Genomic DNA, 18,942 nt, shown 5'->3' on the forward strand with positions numbered 1-18,942 from the left:
CGCGAAGCCGAACCAGTGTCTACGCCATGCGCGCGCTGCTGCCACTGCTGCGCACCAGCTGGGCCTGGCCCGTGGGCGCCGCCGCCGCTGCCTCCGCCCGCCTGCTGCGGGGAGCCAGCGCAGGGCCCGGGCCGCGTCGGACCATGGCCCTGTACCGCACGGAGGAGCGCGGCCAGCCCCACTCTCCCGATTACCGCCTCTTTTTCAGTAAGTAGCTCGCGGGAGGCCCGCCGCGCGTCGCACCGGAGGTTGGGGATGGGAGCGTGGCCTCCATCCCTGCATCCGGCGGGCACAGCGCGGTCGCCGCGCGGTCCAGGCCACGTTCCCTCACGCGGGGGCCCGCGCCGAGCTGCGGGAGCTGCCTGTGAAGGGAGCCGCCAGGTCCCCAGTCACGGAGCGCAGAGACGCAGGGCGACAGGCGGGGCCGCGCTGGGTCACCCTGAGCCGGGACCGGCGTCACCTGCCCTGGCCCGCAGCCGTTAGCCCGGCCCCCGCCGGCGATCCGGATTCAACTGTGGTGAACGGAGTTCCTGGGTCAGCCCGCCCTCCGGGTGGGCGTAACAAAGCTCCTCCGGCTAGGGCCGCTGGCGATTGGAGAGGCAGGCGGGACTTCGGAGATGCTTGGTCCAGCCGTTCTTTATGGGGCGGGGCTCTGATGAAGGCTCTCTCAGCAGCCTGAATTTATACTTGCGAGTTTGCACCTTGAATGTGATCCACGATCAAGGACCTCGTTGGTTCCGAAGTAACCCCTTCTCCTCCCCAAATTGAGCAAATCCAGAGGGCGAAGCGACCTAGGACCTTGACCTGGCCAGCTAAAATGGGAAAGACCCAGGTCTCCCTTAGTCTCATTTTTTTTTTTTTTGCACCTGTATGTTTCACTGTGCAGGTTAGCTAGGATGTGAAGCAGCGAGGTTGGTTGAGTTGCTGTCATCCCTCACTGATCTGAGAGCCCCAAGGGGAATAGTACCTTTTTTTGTTTTTTCTAAAGTCGGCTTTGCCTTGCTGCTGCTGCTGCTGCTGCTGCTAAGTCGCTTCAGTCGTGTCCGACTCTGTGCGACCCCAGAGACAGCAGCCCACCAGGCTCCTCTGTCCCTGGGATTCTCCAGGCAAGAACACTGGAGTGGGTTGCCATTTCCTTCTCCAAAGCATGAAAGTGAAAAGTGAAAGTGAAGTCGCTCAGTCGTGTCCGACTCTTAGCGACCCCATGGACTGCAGCCTACCAGGCTCCTCCGTCCATGGGATTTTCCAGGCAAGAGTACTGGAGTGGGATGCCATCGCCTTCTCCGACTTGAGCCTAGGGTGGAGGCATATTTTATAGGAGAGAAGACTCAATTTGCATAGTTTTGTGGTTACTATCTTTGGGTTGGAAGATGCCCTGGAGCAGGAAATGGCAACCCACTCCAGTGTTCTTACCTGGAGAATCCCATGGACAGAGGAGTCTGGTGAACTACAGTCTATGGAATCGCAAGGAGTCGGTCAGGACTGAGCAACTGAGCACACAGGCACGTGGTCATAAGGCAGCTGATACTAAAATTCCCGTTTTCTTTAAACTTTTCTCCATATTCTTTCCCATCCTTATTTGGTCAAGGCTAATGAAGTAGAGCAGAGAAGGCAATGGCACCCCACTCCAGTACTCTCACCTGGAAAATCCCATGGATGGAGGAGCCTGGTAGGCTGCAGTCCATGGGGTCACATAGAGTTAGACACAACTGAGCGACTTCACTTTCACTTTTCACTATCATGCACTGGAGAAGGAACTGGCACCCCACTCCAGTTTTCTTGCCTGGAGAATCCCAGGGACGGGGGATCCTGGTGGGCTGCCATCTCTGGGGTCACACAGAGTTGGACACGACTGAAGCAACTTAGCAGCAGCAGCAATGAAGTAGAGAGGAACCATTAACAGGAAGACCCAAATTTCTGATGGATTGTTGTAAAACGTTACAACACGATGGTTTGAGGAATAGCTTTCCATAGTAACAGTGTTAACAGATTGGCAGATTTCAAAGTAGATAGAAGCTAACTCCTAAAATGGTGAAAGTATTTTAGATTTGTTATAAATAGAGTAATAAATTATGAAGTGTGTGCTGGACCTGGTAGATGTGGCACTGAGAAAATTTTAGTTATGGGCCCAAGAGTTTCATAATATCGATATAATTAGTTAAGGAAAATATAAAAACACTAAAAAATATTTTATTTGAATGTTGGCTGAGAAAAAAACAGCCTTGAGGATCCTGGAGCATGTGGTGTAGCCTGCTGAGCACGGACTTTGGAATGGAGAGTCCTAGGCCTTGATTCTGGCTCTACAATAACTCGCTGTATGCTGTTGGCAGGCCGTGGCGTCATCTTTTACATGGCCAGTGTCTGTAGCTGTGAAAGAAAGCAGTTGACTTACCAGTGCTCTTCAAGGCCCTCCTTAGTGCCAGTATTCCCTGGAGGGGATGACTAAGAGACACTCCTAACATTATCTGTTAGGCATTTCTGAGGCTCTATTGACCTCTTGCTGTGGTGTGGTTTTTTTAGTTGCTTCGTGTTTCAGACTCATGACTTTTCTATAGCTGGAATGCCACAAAATATATTTTATATAAATATAAAATATATTTATATCTCATTCAATTGAAATAATTGACAGAAAAGAAGAAAAATGATTTTACTGAGGTTGATGGGCAAAAATTGGAAGGAAGTAGTTTGGAGGAGAGGCCAGGCGGTGAGATAGCCATCGAGATTGTTGGGTTGAACAATTCCTCAATTAAACGCCAGATGGCGGCCTTGACCCAGGACAGTTTATAGTTTGCTGGAAGGGGTAGGACAAAGTGAAATGAAGCCCCTTCAGTGTTAGGTGGTATGCGGGAAACAGTGAGCAATTTACTCTTTATAAAGATAAATAAATTGGATATTTGTACTCTGGCAGTATCCGTGAGCAGTAATATGGTGCAGTTCTCTCCCTTCAAAGAAGAGCATCAGTATACCGCTTTTTTTGAAAAATGTTGTTTAGTATTGTTTAGCAGTGAAATCATTTCCCACATTTCCAAATATTTCCCAAGCCTCTGTAATACTAGTGAAGTTGGGAGGTAGGCTTTTTTCAATTTCATTTCTGTAAATGGTTCTCTTTACCACCATTCAGAAGAATTAGAATAAATGATAGATGCAGTACTTGGTTTTTCCCTTTTAATTGGTGTTAAACCTTGTAGGAATAGTATTGAAGTGAGACAAGGTGATGGGGAAGAGCATCCTGGTGGTAATCATGAGGCCTCTTGGCCCTGTAATTTACTTTTTGTGGGGACTTGTGTGAGTAATTGAACCTCTCACTACATCATTTTATTGAACCATGGAAAGAGGAGATCGGAATTAGTCATTTCCCAAACTGCTTAGTTGAGCACAAGCATCCCATGGTGTGTTATTAGATTTTCTTTAAAGGAAGAGCTTCATGGTTTATTAAATTAGCAAACCACTTCGCATTTTATTACCTTGGGGAGTCACCGTGTGCATATTAAAGTTCTTGGAAATTTTTATGTAACGTAACTTGTCCCAAACTTTTGAATCCCAAAGCCCCTGTTTCTCAGAACATTTGTTGACATTTTAGTAACTCTGGAGTTTCATAGAATTCTATTTGGGAAGCATTGAGTTCTAGATTAATAGTCAAAAGACTTGGGTTGTAGAGGGGCGGGATGGGGAGGGAGACGGGAGGGAGGTTCAAGGGGGAGGGGAAGTATGTATACCTATGGCCAGCTCATGTTGATTTATGGCAGAAACCATCACAATATTGTAAAGTAATTATCCTCTAATTAAAAATTTTGTAAAATGGAAAAAAAAATAGGTTGTAGGCTTGGCATCACTTGATTTCCTTTAGCTCAATTTCTCCATCTGTAAAATGGGAATGGCACTGATGATTTATAGAATTGCTTCCTTTAGCTCAATTTCTCCATCTGTAAAATGGGAATAACACTGATGATTTTATAGAATTGCTGTGGCAGCTAAACGATACCATATATGTAAAGATTATTAGTGTCTCCTGCTTGGTACACGGTTAATGTTTAAAAATACATATTATTTCTTTTTCCCTTTTGACTTTAAGACACTAGACCAAAATTCTTGTTAGATTTTATAAAGGATGAGAACAGTGGGATATGGATAGAATTGGATACTTTGACTGTGTCCCAATTTATTAATTCCAAGTCTCAGGAGTTTTAATGGGTACTGATGACCTGTGATCTTTTGAATTAGTTGTGAAATCATAATGAAGTAAGACTTGTTCATATAGGACTAGAGACATAACATTGTATGCCAGTATTCATTTGGTAGTCTCCATGTGTTTCTTTTGTTCATAACTTATAATTCATTATTTTAAATTTTTTAAGTTTTCTGAAAGGATGAGGAGAAACTATGCTTTTCATAATTTGGATTTTTGTTACTGTGGGGTAGGTGACTGGTTCCAGAGAAGGCGATGGCACCCCACTCCAGCACTCTTGCCTGGAAAGTCCCGTGGATGGAGGAGCCTGGTGGGCTGCAGTCCATGGGGTCGCTAAGAGTCGGACACGACTGAGCGACTTCACTTTCACTTTTCACTTTCATGCATTGGAGAAGGAAATGGCAACCCACTCCAGTGTTCTTGCCTGGAGAATCCCAGGGACGGGGGAGCCTGGTGGGCTGCCATCTATGGGATCTCACAGAGTCGGACACGACTGAAGCAACTTAGCAAGCAAGCAAGCAAGCAAGGTGACTGGTTCACTTAGAGAAATAATGCCATAGATAATTCCAGTTGCTTTTATTTAGCATGAGAATGAATCATGCAGGTTTTAAACAATGAATTTGTTTTATCATTTATAGTAAGCATATGTTTATGTTGAAATTATTAAATGTTTTCTTAACGTACATCATTTGAATAGTAGGAGCAATCTGCCATTGAATGTACCCCACATCTGGACTTAATAAAATTTACAATGAGTACTACACAAAAGGTGTGTTTTGATTCTTAAATATATGAGTTCTTATAACCTTTTTTTTTTTAATTTTGCCTATATCATAGAACTTGAATTAACGTAATAGAACATAATGGTTATCGTGTGGATATAGAAACATTAATTGTATTTATTTGGTTTTGTCATTGCCACAGCTTCCAGTAAGAATGTCTATAAATGGTTTTAGTAATCATATGTGATAGTATGTTGGTACTTGGCCTACATGTAGCTATTTGATGTATATGATACATATAATCAGATACAGGTTTTGCAGTTCATTTGATTTTATCACTTGCTGATTTAAATGAACTTTCATTCTGAAACAACTTGCTATTCTAAGAGAAAAACATGTAGATAACTTACAAAGTGACAGAATGAAATCTCATTTCAGTCCAGTTGAAGGTAAAATTTTGACATTGTTTGGCAACATCTAATATATTTCCAGTGGTCATGTATGGATGTGAGAGTTGGACTGTGAAGAAAGCTGAGCGCCGAAGAATTGATGCTTTTGAACTGTGGCGTTGTAGAAGACTCTTGAGAGTCCCTTGGACTGCAAGGAGATCCAACCAGTCCATTTTAAAGGAGATCAGTCCTGAGTGTTCATTGGAAGGACTGATGTTGAAGCTGAAACTCCAATACTTTGGCCACCTCATGCGAAGAGTTGACTCATTGGAAAAGACTCTGATGCTGGGAGGGATTGGGGGCAGGAGGAGAAGGGGACGACAGAGGATGAGATGGCTGGATGGCATCACTGACTCGATGGACGTGAGTCTGGGTGAACTCCGGGAGTTAGTGATGGACAGGGAGGCCTGGCGTGCTTCAATTCATGGGGTCATAAAGAGTCGGACATGACTGAGCGACTGAACTGAACTGAATATATGTTGATGGGCCTGATAGAATTTGTTAGCTAATGCCTAGTAGGTATGTAGTCTGATTTTTGACAAAGTGAAATACCACAACAAGGTGGTGGGGGTGACTCCCATTGTTTTTCTCTCTCCTCATAAATATCCAAAAGTGATAGTAGGTGGATAAAAAAAGATAACCCTGAAACAACAAATAAGAAGGAGCCATTAAAGCTGGTGATTTCAGAATATTTATAAAGGAAGAAAAGCAGATGGAGGTGTGGTTATTGGTGAAGAGGCACAGAGGAAGTCCCAACTTAAGTCTGTGTGCTAAGGGTCTGTAGTTTCAGAGGAAGCTGAGCTGCTTTGCAGAACCTCAGGGTCTGAGAGAGAGTGTGAGAGAGAGAGAGATGTGGAGCTTGACACAGGAGGAGCCGTGTAAGTTGTATTATGGAATGGCAGGCACATGGATGTTTACTGTGCAGGCCTGGGGCTTAGGCCAGGGACTGATTCCTTCCCCAGAGGTTGAAGGACGTGTTTGGAGATCGGTAGGACAGCCTGATGGCGTTGCTGTCCCTCTGACTCGGGGATGTGCCAGTGTCACAGCCAGCTGCTTAAGCGCACATCTTCACAGGAAGCTGGCCCTTCGCCAAGCCTCTCCCACACACATCGCCTTTCCTAGTCTTTTATTCTTAACTATAGACCAGCTTGTCAGGGATCACCTTCAGACAGGTTTTCCTCACTGCTACTGTTATCTACCAAACTGCTTTGTCGAAAGGTGACCTTCATGTGGCAAATTAATGATCAACTGAAAATTCTCCTCCCAGGTGAATTCTCAACAGTATTTTTACAGTCTAACCCTCTTTCTGCCTTGAATTTTTTTTTTTTTCCCTTCCTGGGACAACACTTTCTTTTATCTTCTTTTGATAGCTTCTCCATCAGCAGTTTCCTTTGCTGGATTCTCTGATCTGAACTCTAACCTTTGAAATGGCCCAGGACTCAGTACTTTGCACATATATCTATCTTTTCTCTCTCTAGGGCAGGGGTTGGCAAGCCCTTTCTGAAAAGGGCCAAATAGTAAATAGTTTAGGTTTTGCAAGACCGGTGGTCCCTCACAAACTCTGTGTTGTGGGGCAAAAGCAACCAGCGAGTAAAGGTATGGCTATGTTCCAGCAAAAGGCTGTTTATAAAAGTGAGGACAGCCCTTGTGCTGTATTTGGCCTGTGGGCCAGAGTTTCTGTTGTTGCTTTTGATGTAGATGATCCCATCCATCGAGATATCCCTGCCTCCCAGATTTGTAATGTTGGCTCCCAGATTTGTAATGTTAGGCCTAGTCTCTTCTTGAGCTCAAGATTTACACATGCGGTAAATGTACTATGTATTTCCACTGAAATGTCCCAGAAGTTAACCTAAAGTTAATGTGTAGAAAACAGAACTCCCTGTCCCTCACCCCTACCCAACTATTTCGGCCTTCACACTTATGACCAGTAACTTAGGAACCATTGTTGTGGCCAGTCTTACCCTGTATCTAGTTACTAGTCTGTCCTTTCAGTCCAGCTTTTGAAATGTATCCAGAAGACACTCATCTCTGCTGCCACCTGTGCTCCTGTATCCACGTCACCAACATCCTTCACTTGACCGATTGCAGGGGCCCCCTGGTTCTTCACCCTGCTCCACCACTGTCCCCTGAAGCCTGCTTTCCACCAGAAGTCATGACACATAAGTCTGATCATGCCAGGTTCTGCTCTTACTGTTGCAAGGTCCTGTGTGAGCTGATCCTGGGCTTCATCACTGAAGCCTTTGCTTACCTCTCTTCTTTCTGATCATCGTGCTCCAGTCTTCCTGGCCTCCGAGTGTCTCCAGATGCCCTGTGTTTTCTCGCCTCAGCACCTCTGTGCTTGCTCCTCATGCAGTGTGCCTCCCTAGATTTTCTGCTTGACCCTCTTCCTTGCTTCATTCCGCTTCCCTGGCATTTCCATATAAAATATTATCTCCTTCCGCCATTCTTTTCTTGCCCAATACCTGATCAAGTTAAAAGTATATTCATTGCTTCTATGCACCAACCCCTGACCAGAATATAAATTCCACAAAAGCAAGGACTTTGTATATCTAGTACCTAAAACAGTGCTCAGTATACTGTGTGTGTTCAGTAAGTATTTACTGAATGAATGATTTTAAGAAAACCTTATAAACTAAATGGGAAAAAAGAAAAGAGAACCAGAATTTTTCAGAGTCACACAGGTATCCACTGAGATTTCAGCAAGTGATTGCACCCATTAAGAAGGAAAAGGAGGCTATGAAGAAAAGGCAGTCAAAGAACAAGAGCTTTTGGAGATTAAAATCTGATTAAGACACAAAAGTTGATAGAAGGGAAGTGGGTAAATTGGTGTTCTGTTATTTTAAGCCACCAAGTGTGTAGTAATTGTTAGGGCAGTCCTGGAAAGCTGATGCAGAGAAGTTAGAACATACGGTAAAGAAATCTACCAGAAAGTAGAACAAAATGTCAAAGAGACAGCAGCGGGGGGGATAAAAAAAAAGGTAGAAGGGACATAGAGATTTACTCTAGGAAGTCTTAACATTTGGAATCTATGAGTCCCAGAAGGAAACAACAGACAAAATGAAGAATTTTCAAAGGAATAGTGAAAGAGATCTAAGAATTTAAGTACCCAAGTGCTCTGAGTCCCTGACTGTTTACTGTGAAAACTCAGAAAACAGAGGCTTTTATAAAGAAGACCCTGAAAATTCCTGGGGTTGGGAGAAGGGGAAGGGGGGGAGAACAGGCCACCTGCAGAGGACCAAGAACAAACTGGTATCTGACTACGAGCAGCCCTGAAAGCTCAGACTGGAGTAACGCTTCCAAAATTCTGAGATCGTTTTCCTTCTAGAATTTACCCTGGCAACCATTAATCCAGGGTGTAGGCTGAGTTAAGACACTTCAGGCATTTAAGGACTTTGGAGACTTACCTCCCCTGCGTCCTTTCTTACACTACACAAGTTAGGAATATGCTCTTGCAAAACAGGTAAAACAAAGCTGAAAGCATGGAATCCAGAAAACAGATCTAAGTTGGAAATCAACAAAGCAGAGTCTCAAGATGCCAAGAAAGCATCCAATCCAGATTGCAACAGAAAGTATGATTTCCAAAGGGAGCTATTTGGTTAGAGAATTCCATAGTTTCTGTGGAAGCTGTGAGACATTTGAATAATTGATAGATATGATTATGACTGACTAAGGAAGAAAATTAGAAACACAACACAAAATAGAAGTTGAACAGAAATGGAAATTATCTGTAAGATTCTACTTGGCCAAAAATCAGCATCTAGCAATGCTTCTTAAACTTGCCTGACTCGTATGCTTACTAATAATATAAATATCCAGATTTCTCTCCTTATGATTCTGATTAACTAGGTATGAGATCTGCTTAACAAGCAATCGAGGCTTTTCTGATCTTTAGGAAATACACTAACAGGGAAAGCATGGAAAACTCAATAGGATTATAGAACATTTTATCAGCTTTGAAGTGAAAAAATGTAAGTGCAGAAGATAAAAAATAAGGAAAAAGAATGAAGAAAGAGAAAAAGCCTTGTTAGTTGAGTCAAGAAATGCTGTTTATGTTTTGATGAAGCAAAGAGTAAAGCTGTAAAGTATTGGCCAATAGAGAATTTAAAGGAATTAGGTTGCAGTCAGATGAACTAAACTTACCTTTCAGAGCTGAAATCAGTAGATAATATTCTAATATTGTAAATTAAAAACTATATGAATATATTACAGTATTTGAAAAAGTAAATTGGCAACAATTTGGTTATAGTTCTAAAGAAACAACCAGTCTGAGCTGCAGATAATGAAGTTCTAACCTAAGATTATCACTACTTTATTCTGAGCCTCTAAGAAAGGGCTGTTTCTGATGTGTGCTTCAGTTCTGTCTTGAAAAGGTGGCATGCGCTGCCACAGTGCTTGCTGTGTGTACCAAGTCTGTCCACGGCTCAGAGGTATAATATGGATTACCCCATTCATTTTAGACTGGATCAGAGAGGAGGCAATGGCACCCCACTCCAGTACTCTTGCCTGGAAAATCCCATGGACGGAGGAGCCTGGTAGGCTGCAGTCCATGGGGTCGCTAGGAGTCGGACACGACTGAAGTGACTTAGCATGCATGCATGCATTGGAGAAGGAAATGGCAACCCACTCCAGTGTTCTTGCCTGGAGGATCCCAGGGATGGAGGAGCCTGCTGGGCTGCCATCTATGGGGTTGCACAGAGTCGGACACAACTGAAGTGACTTAGCAGCAGCAGCAGCAGCAGCAGCAGCAGCAGCAGCAGGATAGATAGCACAGGTTTCTCTATCTATAAGTGGAGTGGTCCTATGAAATTATCCATCAGCTGAAATGTTTTAAAGAAGCAATACCTTAGGAGACCTCTTGCTAATGAATGCACAAGATAAATGGAGAGAAAGCACAGGTGCTCATGGACGTAGTTCAGAGCTCTGGCAACTTGCTGCTGAGATGCTGAGTGTAGTTCCCAGGAAAGGAGCTTGCCTGGCCACACTCACTGTTCAGGGCTGCTTGATGCCTCCATTAACAGCTGCTGAAAACACACTGAATGCTGCTTTCATTTCTTTTTTTTTTGTAAAAGTTAAAATCCTCTTTGGATTTTTTGTTGTTGTTGTTAGCAAAAACAGGCACTAATGTAGGTCTTTTATAAAAGTGAAGTGGCTTAAACCAAACTTTTGAAAAGCAGGGGATACCAGAACCTATCTTTAAACCCACCTTTAGAGAATCTTGATGTGTTTAAGAATCTTAATGCATTTCATGTTGCTTAGAACTCAACATTCAGAAAACTAAGGTCATGGGATCCGGTTGCATCACTTCATGGCAAATAGATGGGGAAACAATGCAAACAGTGAGAGACTTTATTTTCTTGGGCTCCAGAGTCACTGCAGATGGTGACTGCAGCCATGAAAGATGCTTGCTCCTTGGAGGAAAAGCAATGACCAACCTAGACAGCATATTAAAAAGCAGAGACATTAGTTTGCCAACAAAGGTCCATCTAGTCAAAGCTATGGTTTTTCCAGTAGTCATGTATGGATGTGAGAGTTGGACTTTAAAGAAAGCTGAGTGCAGAAGAATTGATGCCTTTGAATTTGGTGTTGGAGAAGACTCTTGGAGTCCCTTGGACTGCAAGGAGATCCAACCAGTCTATCCTAAAGGAAATCAGTCCTCAATGTTCATTGAAAGGGCTGATGCTGAAGCTGAAACTCCAATACTTTGGCCACCTGATGCGAAGAACTGACTTGTTTGAAAGGACCCTGATGATTGAAAGATTGAAGGCGGGAGGAGAAAGGGACAACAGAGGATGAGATGATTGGATGGCATCACTGACTCGATGAACATGAGTTTGAGTAGACTTCAGGAGTTGGTGATGGACAGGGAAGCCTGGCGTTCTGCAGTCCATGGTGTCACAAGAGTTGGATACGACTGAGCGACTGAACTGAACTGAATGTGTTTAAGTGAAGCCTAATATACTTATAGTACTGACTTTAGAACACTTCTGATGGATTCTTATCCTTTCTTTGTATGTTAGGTCAGTGATTTGCTCTCCGATTGTGCCAAGAGGACTTCTTTGTCTCTCAGTTTGTAGGATGATGCTGATCCTGATAGTGTGTAGTGCACACTAACTTAGCTGTAGGCATTGCTCACATTTTAGCACTTTTGTATTATGACATCTAATACATTGCTTTTTGCATACTAAATTGTATATTACTTAATTACAGGAAATTGAGAAAAGTGTCAGAGAAATCGAGTGACTTTATCAAACTCAGCAACTACAAGGCAGACTCTTGCCCTCTGTATTCATTGCTCTTGTACAAATTTATTAGTATTATGCCCATCAAAGCATTATAATTATCAGAGATCTAAGGCCTTATTTTATTTTCCCAGACGTTTTTCATTTTTTTCTTTATTATTATGTTTTTATTTAAACTATTTCATGACCCAAATGGCTTCTAGTAGGTTTGGTTATCTGAGTCAAACCATTCATTTACCTGTATATTCTTTCTGCCTTCCAAAATGGCAATTAGAACATTATTTTAATGTATGTATTGGCACTGCCTTAGTGTTTGAATATATTTAGACCCCATTTTGAAGTGATAGATGTCAAAGAACACTTCTCACAGATCTTTAGCTTTTAATGATCACAGTCTAGTCCTATTTGCCCTCATACTTGAGTAGCACATACTTCTCTTCTTAATATTTGTTGAGACTTGTCCCCAGTTAACAAGAGCTTTAGGTAAACTTCACACCAAGTCAGTGTGCTAGAGGTATCATTTAGTCTTAATTCCAGGTAGCCCAGCTGTTCTTTCAAGTTTCCTGTACTTCATTAAGTTTAGTAACAAACTTTCCTGGTTTGTAGGACTTCCTGAATTCTTAGAGCTGCGGTGGTTGTTAATTTCCATCAGTGATAGGTTGCAAATGTAGCAACGTAGTAATGTGCTAAGAACCCCAGCTGGGTGATTGTTATTTGCAGTAAGTGCTCCTGTTTATACCTTAAAATGTACTATAGTTTTCTAAACTGCCTTCTTTTTTGTGTGAACAGTTCTGAGCTTTAGTAGAAATACAGACTCTTTTAAACACCAGCACAGTGATGGTGCAGAACAGTCTGTCACTCCCCCAGATTTTCTCCCGGCTCCTCTTTTAAGTCAACTCCACCCTCTCCCCTCAACCTCTGGCAACCTCTGGTCTGGTTTTTAATCCCTATAGTTTTGCCTTTTCCAGAATGTTATCTTAGTGGAGTTGTTTGAATCTAGCTTCTTTCACTTAGCGTAATTGCATTATAGATTTTTTTCATTTTCTTTTGTAGTTCATTTTTTATTATGGACTAATGGCTGCTGCTGCTGCTGGACTATTGAGTAAAATGCCATTGTGTGGGTTTAATAGTTTGTTTATCTGTTTACCAGTTGGATATTTGAGTTGCCTCCAGTTTTTGTGATTATTGAGTAAAGCCACTATAAACATACACTGAGAAGTTTTTGTTTGAGCATAAGTTTTCATTTTTCCTTATTTCTGGATCATACATTTATAAGAAACTGTCAGACTATTTTCCAAAGTTGCTGTACTGTGTTCAATTCCCCACCACTATGTTTTATTTTAATAGAAAATATGTAAATGTGACCCACTTAAGTAACTTTGTTATGTATAGAAAAGAAAATAATCTTGCAGCAAACTGATAGTTTTGTTTTCTGTTTTTTTTTAATTTTTTTTTATTGAAGGATAATTGCTTTATAGAATTTTGTTGTTTTCTGTCAAACCTCAACATGAATCAGCTATAGGTATTGTTTCCTGTTCTTTGTGTTGCTCATAGATGTCTTTAAAATCAGGCAGAGAATTTGAAATTTGAAGTGGTATGTGAAAGAGAAGTTTTTTTTTAAGGTGCATCCTTTTTAACTGATGGAAAAGAGCTTTATAGATCTTCAGTTTAGTTCAGGGAGAGTTTTATATCCTTTGCAACTTGTGTGCTTTTTCTTATATTTATCATAGTTTGTGCATCGGGTCATACATAAGTCACTTTGTTGCTAGGGTGGGAGAGGGTAAATTATATTAGAAGCTTGTACAGGAAAATGAAATAGAGATATTTGCTCAGCACATATTAACTGAATGCCTACTAAGTGCTGGGAACTTTTCTGGGTTCTGAGGATCCAGTAGAGAGCCTAATAGAACAAACAGAAACACAACAACAAAAGGTCTTCTTTCTTCAGGAACTTTAGTGATAAGTGGTAAGGAAAACCCACACAGCATGAGATGAGGAAATGAAATTTTGGTGGAGTGTGGGCCATTGTTAAGTTGTATATTTCTAATTTTATTGGACAGAAGCCATTGTTTGTGTTTGTTCATTTGTTTAAATAAACTTTATTTTGGAATAATTTTAGATTGGACAAGGTTGCAGCAATTGTACAGAATTTCAGTATATATCTTACCATGTTCCCTAACATTAACATCTTTCATTACCACTGTGCATTTGTCAAAGCTAAGAAACCAACATTGATACATATTATTAACTAATTCCACATTTTATTTTGGTGTCACTGATTTTTCCATAATATCATTTTTCTGTCCCAAGATCCAGTTCAGGGTACCACATTCCTCTTAGACATTATATTTCCATCAGTCAGTTCAGTCGCTCAGTCGTGTCCAACTCTTTGCGACCCCATGAATCGCAGCACGCCAGGCCTCCCTGTCCATCACCAACTCCCGGAGTTCACCCAGACCCACATCCATTGAGTCAGTGATGCCATCCAGCCATCTCATCCTCTGTCATCCCCTTCTCCTCCTGCCCTCAATCCCTCCCAGCATCAGAGTCTTTTCCAATGAGTCAACTCTTCGCATGAGGTGGCCAAAGTACTGAAGTTTCAGCTTTAGCATCATTCCTTCCAAAGAAATCCCAGGGCTGATCTCCTTCAGAATGGACTGGTTGGATCTCCTTGCAGTCCAAGGGACTCTCAAGAGTCTTCTCCAACACCACAGTTCAAAAGCATCAATTCTTCTGCACTCAGCCTTCTTCACAGTCCAACTCTCACATCCATACATGACCACTGGAAAAACCATAGCCTTGACTAGACGGACCTTTGTTGGAAAAGTAATGTCTCTGCTTTTGAATATGCTATCTAGGTTGGTTATAACTTTCCTTCCAAGGAGTAAGCGTCGTTTAATTTCATGGCTGCAGTCACCATCTGCAGTGATTTTGGAGCCCCCAAAAATAAAGTCTGACACTGTTTCCACTGTTTCCCCATCTATTTCCCATGAAGTGATGGGACCGAATGCCATAATCTTCGTTTTCTAAATGTTGAGCTTTAAGCCAACTTTTTCACTCTCCACTTTCATTTTCATCAAGAGGCTTTTTAGTTCCTCTTCAGTTTCTGCCATAAGGGTGGTATCATCTGCATATCTGAGGTTATTGATATTTCTCCCGGCAATCTTGATTCCAGCTTGTGTTTCTTCCAGTCCAGCGTTTCTCATGATGTACTCTGCAGAGAAGTTAAATAAGCAGGGTGACAATATACAGCCTCGACGTACTCCTTTTCCTATTTGGAACCAGTCTGTTGTTCCATGTCCAGTTCTAACTGTTGCTTCCTGACCTCCATACAGGTTTCTCAAGAGGCAGATCAGGTGGTCTGGTATTCTCATCTCTTTCAGAATTTTCCACAGTTTGTTGTGATCCACACAGTCAAAGGCTTTGGCATAGTCAATAAAGCAGAAATAGATGTTTTTCTGGAACTCTCTTGCTTTTTCCATGATCCAGCGGATGTTGCTGACACCTTCTCAGTCATTCCTTTCATAAGTTTGTTTCTTGATGACCTTGAGACTTCTGAAGAGTATTGGTTAGGTATTTTGAGAATGTCCCTCAGTTTGGGTGTGTCCAATATCTTGTTGATAATGAGACTGGAATTATGGGTTTGGGGGAAGAACATGGCAGATATGAAGTACCTTTATCCCGGTGTATCAGGGGATCCATGCTATGAACACGACTTGTCCACTGGTGATATTAACCTTGATCATTTGGTTAAGGATACTGATCATCAGGTTTCTCCATGGAAATGTTTTTCCCCTTCCACACTCTGTTCTTTGGAAGCAAGTCACTAAGTCTAGTCCACACTTGGGGAATAGGGTAAGCTTTATTTTTTTTGTTGGGGGAAACATCTATATATATTGTTTAGGATTTTTTCTGAAGGAAGATTAGTCTCTTCTATCATTTTTATTTATTTATACAATCATTTATTTGTATTACTATGGATCATGTATATTTATTGTATACTTTGGATTATAATGCATTACAGGCATACCTCACTTTGTTGTACTTTGAAGATACTGAACGTTTTACAAATAGTTTTGTGGCAGCACTGTGTCGTGCAAGGCTGTCAGTGTCAGTTTCACAGAAGCATTTACTATTTGGTGTCTCTGTGTCACGTTTTGATAGTTCTCGAAATATTTAAAACTTTCATTATTACAATATTTGCTATGGTGATATGTGATTGATGATCTTTGGCGTTACCAGTACGATTCATTGAAGACTCAGATGATGGTTAGCTATTTTTTTTTTTAGCAATAAAGTATTTTTTAAATGTATAAATTGCTTTTTTAGATATAATGCTATTGCACACTTAATAGACTAAATGTAGTGTAAACATAACTTTTATGTACATTAGGAAACCAAAAATTTGCGTGACTTTCCTCATTGCGATATTCGCCTTACTAACAGTGGTCTGGAACCAAGCCCGCAGTGTCTCCAAGGTTTGCCCGTAACTGTTATTTATTTTGTTGCTCAACTTGCTTTAGCTTTGGCCTTTGGGAGCTCTTTCAGGTTGGCTCCTTTCCCCTTTGACGTGCCTGTGAGTGAGTGATCGTCGCTCAGTCATGTCTGACTCTTTGTAGCCTGCCAGGCTCTTTTGTCCATGGAATTCTCCAGACAAGAATACTGGAGCGGGTTGCCATTTCCTTCCCCATTGACATACCCGTAACTTTTTGTTTTTTTGAGCACTTGGTCACTTTCTGGTACTCCAGGATATTCCAAGCTCATCTTGTATTTTCATTGCCCTGGGTGTAGAATAAGCCCCTTCTTCAAGAAATCCTAGTTGTTCTCACTGGAGAATGGTACTTAGAAACCAAGATTTGGGTGTTCTGTATACTTGTTGCTACTGGAGTGTTAGCCAGTCCTCACTTTATTTATTAAAATATTTTTAAAGTCTAAATTTGAAAATTATACCAAAGAAGTAGCAGGCCAGAAGTAGTACATACCTTGACTTTGGAAATTACAAAGTGAAGATTTTCTATGGCTATATTAAGCCCAGCTTTTGGAAACACACATTCCAATAAAAGTATGCATTCATATTTTATTTAAATAATATATACTTTTAAAGTTATTTTACATATATATTTCAGTATGCAATGAGGATAAAATAGTTTCAGTTATTGAAGTTTGTTTTTGTTTTAAGCTTACCTTAATATTAACATCCTTATCACTGAGTGGAACAAATGACTTGTTTCTTTTATTTTGGTGGGACTTTTAATCCTTTGTTTCATGTGGGTTGTAGGTGGAAATGAGGAATTATGTTGTTAGGTTTTTCTTGGGAAAATTGACATCAGTTTTAACCCAGTTCACCTATTCATGAGCCTCTTTTCAAAAGTCAGATTTTTTTCATATTTGGAGTTTTAGTCTAATTTAGACTTTTTACTTTGGATATTTAAGCCACAGGGGTAAGTGAATGGTTTCAGCAGCCCAGATATAGTTGATTTGGTGTGCAGCAGTCCCCCTTATTTGTGGTTTTGCTTTTCACGATTAAGTGTTAAATTACGTGCCACTGTGTTCTGAGTAGCATGGTGAAGTCTGGTGCTGTCCTGCTCTGTCCCTCTCCTGGGCCTGAGCCATTCCTTTGTCCAGCCTTAGTAGGTAGATGTCTTGGTTGTCAGACCTTGTGTTCAGGTAACCCTTACTTAATAATGGCTCCAAAGCGTAATGATGCTGGCAATTTGAATATTCTCTTACTGTGCCTAACTTGTAAATTAAACTTTATCATATGTAGGTGTGTACAGAAAAACAAAACAAAACAAAAGCTATGTGGGGTTTGGTAGTGTCAACATTTTCAGGCACCCACTGGGGTCTTGGAAGGCATCCCCCAAAGATAAGAGAGGGCTATCATTTTTCTCTTTGGTCATCAGACTGGAGCAAGTTTTAAAAGTTGAATTAAACCTTAAATTGGGAGTTAAAGTTAATTTTGAAAAAACATTATCAGCTTGTTCAAAATTTAAAAGTGGGTAAGAGTACAGTTGCTCTAAAGAAGAAGCTCATTCACTGCTTTAATTCTGTGTTTTTGTTTGTTTTCCTTTGCAGAGAATGTAGCTGGTCACTACATTTCCCCCTTTCATGATATTCCTCTGAAGGTGGACTCTGAAGAGGTATTGTTTTAACTTGTTTGGGGCATGAAAATATCTACTTCTAGTATCACCATAAGATTCTTCGGGTTTTATTTTAAATAATAGCAGGTGTAAAGTCAGGAAGACAGTAGGCAATGGTGACTTGATTCAGTAAGCAAAAGGAAAGGTATTTTATTCTAAACTATTATTTACAAACACATTCAAAACTATAATCATTTCCTATAACGTCTATAAAATTTTCCATAAATAATTATCCCAGAGACAGCCAAGGAAGAGGACGTTCAGCAGCATCCTCTACAAAGTCTGTATCTTAGCTGCTCTTGTGTAATCCTTCTAGCTCACTACTTCTGAGTAATATTCAGCTACAGGACAAGGAGTCATGTAATCTGGAGAGAGAAAGGAACCGGTGAGAGGCATAGAGAACTCTACAGTACTGTGTGTGTCTCTGAGTGTGTGTGTGTGTGTGTGTGTGTGTCCATGTCTTGTTTTGGCCAGTGAGCTGTCCAACCTAGGTATCTCACATCTCCCAACCACTCTCTTTGATTTTGGCTTAAAGAGGGTGCATTCATCTATTTATTTGTTAATTAATTTATTCATTCAGTAAACAGTTATTGCATGGTTACTATGAGTCAGACAGTATTTCGAGCACTAGAGTTGCAGTGGTGAAATAGGTGAATATAGTTCCCTCTCAGCCAGAGGAGACTAACAACCTGAAAATAAACAAGACAATCAAATACTGTAAGGTGCTAGAAAACTAGAGGAGAGTAGTGAAGAGTGACTGCTGGTGCTGCTTAGCGGGGAGTGGTGCACTGTGACAGTCTCTATACCTCATAGCAGTAGCAGTGATAACAATATTATATGGAGGAATTGTGTAGTAGGTCGGGGTGTAAGTGGAACAAAGAATGGGCTTCCTACATCCCGCTGAGTAATAATACTCTGCCTTAGGAGGATGGGTTTGGGGGAACATGAGATTTGGGCTTATGAAAAATTGATAACGGCAGAACAAAGTGAAACAGGTTGTGCGAATGAATTCTGGGCCTGTGGAGATTGGTACATACAGTGGCTGTGTAAATAGGCTTCCCTTGTTCCCAGACATAATGATTAGAGAACTCTTGCACCTTATACTTTGGGTGGTGGTATTTTAGGAAAAGAAATGATGTTTCAGGGCTGACTTGGAATAATTGTTTTTCTGTTTGTTTCCTTCATTAGCTGTTTCGGTGTGTAGAA

The 18,942-nt window shown here is 41.3% G+C and overlaps 1 protein-coding gene across 4 annotated transcripts in view; it reads left to right on the forward strand.

The window, feature by feature from the left end:
• The first annotated feature begins 1 nt into the window (after window position 1).
• The window catches only part of PPA2 (inorganic pyrophosphatase 2), a 96,874-nt gene continuing 77,933 nt past the window's right edge, over window positions 2–18,942 (forward strand). For 3 of the 4 annotated variants that reach the window (XM_005207659.4, XM_005207660.4, XM_024993417.2), the window contains exons 1-2: window positions 15–207; window positions 17,672–17,736. In XM_005207659.4, coding sequence (XP_005207716.1) covers window positions 27–207; window positions 17,672–17,736 — 246 coding nt within the window. In that variant the 5' untranslated portion in view covers window positions 15–26. 4 annotated transcript variants of the gene reach the window in all.

Source organism: Bos taurus, chromosome 6 (genome assembly GCF_002263795.3).
Source record: "Bos taurus isolate L1 Dominette 01449 registration number 42190680 breed Hereford chromosome 6, ARS-UCD2.0, whole genome shotgun sequence".
Lineage (NCBI taxonomy): Eukaryota > Metazoa > Chordata > Mammalia > Artiodactyla > Bovidae > Bos > Bos taurus.